This window comes from Medicago truncatula, chromosome 7, assembly GCF_003473485.1.
Source record: "Medicago truncatula cultivar Jemalong A17 chromosome 7, MtrunA17r5.0-ANR, whole genome shotgun sequence".
Taxonomy (NCBI): Eukaryota; Viridiplantae; Streptophyta; class Magnoliopsida; order Fabales; family Fabaceae; genus Medicago; species Medicago truncatula.
In genome coordinates this window covers 16,661,798-16,668,366 of record NC_053048.1, presented here as the reverse complement: position 1 = coordinate 16,668,366, position 6,569 = coordinate 16,661,798, and the positions used below count along the sequence as shown (strand labels likewise).

The 6,569-nt window shown below is 32.7% G+C and overlaps 1 protein-coding gene across 1 annotated transcript; it reads right to left on the bottom strand.

The window, feature by feature from the left end:
- Window positions 1-4,882: 4,882 nt before the first annotated feature.
- On the bottom strand, window positions 4,883-5,353 carry LOC120576993 (cellular nucleic acid-binding protein-like). The gene has a single exon (XM_039827873.1). It carries the CDS (start codon window positions 5,351-5,353, stop codon window positions 4,883-4,885), a length of 471 nt encoding a protein of 156 aa, XP_039683807.1.
- Between the last annotated feature and the right edge of the window lie 1,216 nt (window positions 5,354-6,569).

Below are 6,569 nucleotides of genomic sequence, written 5' to 3'. Positions count from 1 at the left end.
GTGTATTTCTCTGGATGTTCTAATTTGGTTGTGATTGATGAATGGATGCTGGCTGGATGTATGCTTTTATTTAATTAAGTTTTACATGAATGTTGTAAATTGGAGTGGTGAGTCATATATACATATATGCTTAGGTGGGATTGTATGTAGATATACTCAAGTGGGTCAGTTGCATGAGCATAACAGTGGGAGAGCTTCGGCTCTGGAACGCCTTGTCGTTCAAAGTGGTGGAGCACTAGTTGCTCAAAGTGGTGTTAGTGGTGAGGACTTATGTCCTGATGAGAATGCTTTAACCATTCGACAGCGGTGTGGGTCACGGCCCTGATTTTGGTACCACATGCATAGTTGCATTTGTTGAGGAGTCTTAGTGGAGTTGTCATGTCTTGCATGAGTCTTAGCGGTGGTGTCGAGTTGTTGCATGAATCGTCGTTGTTGGTTTTAATTATCATTTGGTTGATGTTGTTAATGATGATATACTTATATATTGATGAATTATTATTATGACAGGGTGATATATTTAATTGATGAGTTAGATATCTATTATTGATGATATTGTTGATTATGAAATATATACATATATTGGATAATTGTAGTTATCGTCGTCGTTGGTTGAATTAGTAAGTGTTACTAAAGTTAAAGAAGTAAGAACATTATTGTTAAATATATGTAGTTGTTTATATTGTTATGATGTGATGATTATGTCGTGTCGTTTATATTATTATGAGAAGATATTTATGATATTGATTACGATGTTATGATGACTGTTTATGGTGTTGAATATATGATTGTTATGATGTTACATGATAATGATTATGAATGTTGTGATGATGATTATGTGATGTTATCTATGAGTTGTTAAATGTACTTGATGATGGTTATGTTAAGTTGATAAGTTGTCTTTTATTCATGAATTGCTAATGGAATGTTTGATGAATAATTATTATTATGAAATGATGATGTTACATATAGTTGCTAAGTTGTCCTCTATTCATGAGTTGTTAATAAGGTGCTAGGTGGAGAATGTTAACATGAATTAATGATGTTGTTATGTTGTATATGAACTATGAATATGATGTTGTTACGTTGTTTAGGTCATTGATTATGAAGTTGTCATGTTATATACGAATTATGAGTATGATGTTATATGATTATGATTAAGATGTTAATTATGAAGTTAAATGATGCTGTTATGATGTTGTTTATGATATCGAGTTATGACTGTTGATATGATGAGTATATGATATGGTTTAGGAGTCGTTAAAAGAATTACTATTACTAATTGATGAAGTTTAAGTTGTTAGATGCATTTGATGAATTATATATTATTATTATTGATTGTGAATCTCACCCCTTCTGCTTGAAAATGTTGCTCTTCGTATGAGTAACTTGCAGGTGATCGAGAGTAGGTTGCTGTGTTTTTGCTGTCGTGAGTGGCTACCCCTCACTGAGTCGTTTAGGTGCTCTGATACGTAACGGGATGGGAACTTTGTTGCATGCTTTTCTATTCCTTACGTATTGTTTATAAATTTACATGATTAAGTTGTTAATTGGATTTTTATGAGATGTTTTGATGAGGCCTTCGTGCCAAGACTTTTTATGTTAATGAATTTAATCCGCTGCAAAGTTTGAATTAATATGTTGAAGGATAAAATTAGTTAATTAACTTATTTATGATTTTATGAAGTGTAGCATTCCGTTTACATGTTGAATACTCTGATTAATTAAATGAAATTTTTAAGTCGGGAAAACGGGGTGTTACATCAAGCCCCCATCGCTATTTGAGTATTAATATAATTCCAGGGCATGAAGCCCCCGTCGCTAATTTAGCTAAAACTTCAACGTGTTGAGTACAAAGCTCCAGGGCATCAAGCCCCCATCACTATTTGAGTATTAATATACTTCCAGGGCATCAAGCCCCCATCACTAATTGAGCTAAAGCTCCAACGTGTTGAGTACAAAGCTCTAGGGCATCAAGCCCCCAACAATGAAATGCTAATGCATGGATTCAACAACTTATAACTTTGGACAACATCGACAACTTAAGACTCCAATACTTTGGAGCGACAACTTACAACTTAGACAACATCAACAACTTAAGACTCCAATACTTTGGAACGACAACTTACAACTTAGACAATATAAACAACTTAAGACTCCAATACTTTGGAATACTTTGGAACGAGAACTTACAACTTTACAACTTAGACCAACACCTGCAACTTGATCAATATTCAACAGCAACAGAAACAACACAAGAAATTCACAACATAACAATATTAATGAGAAGCATCAACAACTTAAACATCATACATTTTTCACATAAGGCATATAAATATTTCACATAACCAACAACAGCAACATAGGAAGCACGTAAACATCTCAAGATATAACAATATGAAATGATAATCAACAACAACTTAAACATCTTATATAATTCACATAATGCATATACAAATATATTACAGCAACATCAAATCATATTCATCAACATATACATTCATATAATAAATCATCAATCATGAACAACATTATTTCTATATCATACAATATTCACATAATATATGTATCTCAAATTATTCAACAAAGATATTCACGTCCAACCAAATTAGATCAATCACAACACATGTTAAATACTCTTAAACCCCTTAATTAAACTCCTAGTACTTCTAGTTTTGAGGTTTGAAATTATTCCATAAGTTTTGGGTTAACTTAAAAACGGTTATGCTGAATTTTCATAAAATTTCACTAAGACCTACTTGGAGTATTTTCATCATATCTCAAGAACAAAAAATAATTTTCACGTCAAACCAAAGCCACTAGAAAGCTAACTCAATTATCTACAACTTTCATGTTTACACCAAATGCCAATTCAAAACAGAAACGTGTGAAAAAGACGCAAGAACATGAAACAGGACATGCTGTCAGAGAGCAACTCGGGAAAAACCCATTTTTCACCCCAAAATCCCAATTTTAACTTCTCTATGCCCATATTTGATCCAAAAACTTGTCTAACCATTTCTATACATGTTAAGGCACTCAAAACCACATAAAAGATGACCCAAAACATTATTTTACAAAAATCACATTTTTCATAAAAGTTCTCAAGAACAACAAAAGTTCACTTCAAGCTCTATGATTAAGATTACCCAAGGTTTCAATCATATAATCAACAATTTATCACTTTTAACCCTAATTCCCAAATCCTCAAAACTAAACCTACAACATGTTAAATACAATTTTCATAATTAAAACACTTAGAATTATTGAAGGCTAATCCCACCCTTACCTTGGATTGATCGACGAAGAACTCTACCACTTTCTCTTATCTAAAAGGACATTAAACAGAAGAGAGATTATGGTCTTAAGAACACTCTTAATTCTGAAGGGACAGAAGGGAGTAGAAAAAGTAGAAAGACTCGTCAACACAAGTCAAAAGAGGGAGAAGAGAAGAAAAGCACATGAAGCATCAACTGTGAATTTCGGTGTGTAGAATGCACTGTGTGAGTTCTCTATTTATAGAGATAGTTTACAACTAATAAGTGAGAAACATTGGAAACAAGTAATGCACCTAGTAGACCTAGTACATAAATATCTCAATTGAGTACCAAAATATATTATATTAAGTACAAAAATATATTATTCAGTACAGAAATATATTATTGAGTATCAAAATATATTTCAAAGCATGCACTAAAATATATTTGATTGCCTACCAAAATATTTCAGATTGTGTTGCAAAACATTCTAGCTCTCCCCTTTTATATAAATCTTTAACCTACTTATTTTCTCTTATATCCAAATCTGCCCCCCAAAATCTCAATATTCTATTCTAATATATATATATAAAATATTTCTATAACAAATAACAATTATATCTTTATAACAAATATATTTCTATAATATATATATATATATATATATATATATTTCTACACCAAATAAGAAATATATTTCTACACCAGATAACATATATTTCTACACAAAATAAAATATATTTCTAAAACAAATAACACATATTTCTACAACAGTAATATAATATTTCTACACCAAATAACATATATTTCTACAACAAATAACATAATATTTCTACAACTAATAACATAATATTTCTTCACCAAATAACATATATTTCTACAACAAATAACATATATTTCAACAACAAATAACATAATATTTCTACATATATTTCCACTTATTCCACTAAACTCTTCTAATTTCCAAAACAGCCCCCACAACTTAATATTATTTTATTTTCAAATCTTATTCTATTAAATAATAAAATAAGCCTGTTAATAAATCAACAACACCTCACAAAAATCATATAAATCACATAAGTCATAAAAATAGGCTCTAAACTCAATAAAATAAATAAATATTAAAATAGGGCATTACACCAAGAAACTTCAAGAAACTCTTGCACTACCGGCAAATCACTAGCTCCTTTCTCACCACTAACCTTCAATGATGCAAACATCATAAACACACAAGTTTCACCATCTAAAGATTTCTTCACTTGCTCCGCGGTCAAGAACTTCCTATCTAACTCTTCTACCGGTTTAGAAAACGTCACACTCTTAGTCAAACAATTAATGCTAACCCCAAAAGCTAACAACCAATCCATACCAAAAATCACATCCATATGCTTCAACGGAAGACAAACAAGATCCAACTCATAATCATCATTACCAAAATTAACAGGACACTTAGCACACATAAAAGAAGTAGTCACCGAACCGCTAGCCGGGGTGTCAATAACCATTCCCCGCAACAAAGGAGTTACAACCAATTTCAAACGTTCAACACAACTAACCGAGATAAAAGAATGAGTAGCACTAGTATTAATAATTGCAATCAAAGGAGTACTATTGATAAAACACATACCTCAGATAAGATTATCTGGCTGCTCCACTTCCTCCGCATTAAAAGCAAACATTTTTTCCGCCGCCTTCTTCGGCTTGGTACACTTAGTACTAATATCACCTTTCTCTCCACAATTGTAACAAGTAATCTCTCTTGCAACACTTTTGCAATCAGCCGCCTTGTGACCCGCTTTTCCACACTTGTGACAACTTAAATCATTCTTACAATCATTGGCATAATGACCCAAGGTTCCACACCTATAGCACCTGACATCCGCCAAACTTGGCTTAGAGCCCCCACCAGAATCTCTCTTCTTTCCTTTGTCCTTGTTGTAAGGTTTACCAACTCCATGGCCTCTTCCTCTCCTATCATTCTGAGCGTTGTAGTAATTAGTCTTAGCTTTTCCAGCATCATCAAACATACGACACTTAACACAAACCATAACCAACTGAGCCTCCACAACCAAAGATACCTTCCCTTGCCGGACTAACATAAACCACTAACCGATAAGAAAACAGCACAACAACGCAAATGTCGAAGGTACTATGCTACCATTCGCACACAACAGGGAAATACAACAAGTATTAGTCCAGACAAGACTGACCACGGCTATGATACCAACTTGTAACACTCATATTTCTATTAAAGCAATTAAACATCCGAATAATACATTTATTCAAGAAATAGAGGCTACGCCACATTCAAAATTCAAAAACCAATAAACATGTATATAAACCTCAACAGTTGCAGCGGAATATAAACCAGAGTAAATTCAAATTACATGTTATGAATAAATAAATTACATCTACATAGATGCATCTCAAAAATCCCAACAACAGGTAAACTCCAAACATAGAAAAATCCAAAATAAACTAATCTAGACCGACACACCAAGCCTAGATCAGAGCCGACTAAACTCAACACCGATATCGGAGAAAGCTCCCGATATCCACCAAGCACAAGAACTCATGAAGAAACTAATCCTGCATAACGTCTACCCATCCATACTGTAACGCCCACTTTCGTTTAATCGTTTATTTAATCAAGTTTAGGCAATTATATGATAATTATATAGTATATGCATGATTTTGGTATGTTTTGATGATTTGATCGATGACGTGTTAAGTTATGAGTATTGAAGGATTTGATTATGATATGAGATTTATTTTATTGTTAAATAAAATAAAGATTTGAAAATAATATAAAATATTTAGGTGAGGGCTGTTTTGATATTTTAGATAGTTTTGGGGGAGGAAGTGAGATAAGATAAGTAATTAGGAAAAGATATAAATAGGAGAAGACCTAATATTTTAGAAACTCATTGTACGTGAAAACTTTTGGAAGAAGGGAGAAAAGCCAAGTCTAGAGGAATCAAGGTAGAGTGCTGCGATTTTCTTAATTCAAGGTAAGGGTGAGACTAGTAATTCAATAGCATTGATTGTTGTAATTCTGATGATTAATTGACAAAGTTAGGATTGATTTAGAAAAGTTTTGGAATTAGGTTAAAACCCTAAAAATTGATGATCAAACGGTAAAACTTGTTTAGATTGATGTAGAAACCGTCCTTTAACCTTAGAATATGTTTAGGATGAATTCTGGAATCAAAATTAGGCTTTGAACCATGTTGTGTGATGGATTTTTGAGAAAAACCCTAGTCTGCCCGTGCTTCTGTTCATCGCTCGCCACGGCGAGTGATGATCCTCGCCTCG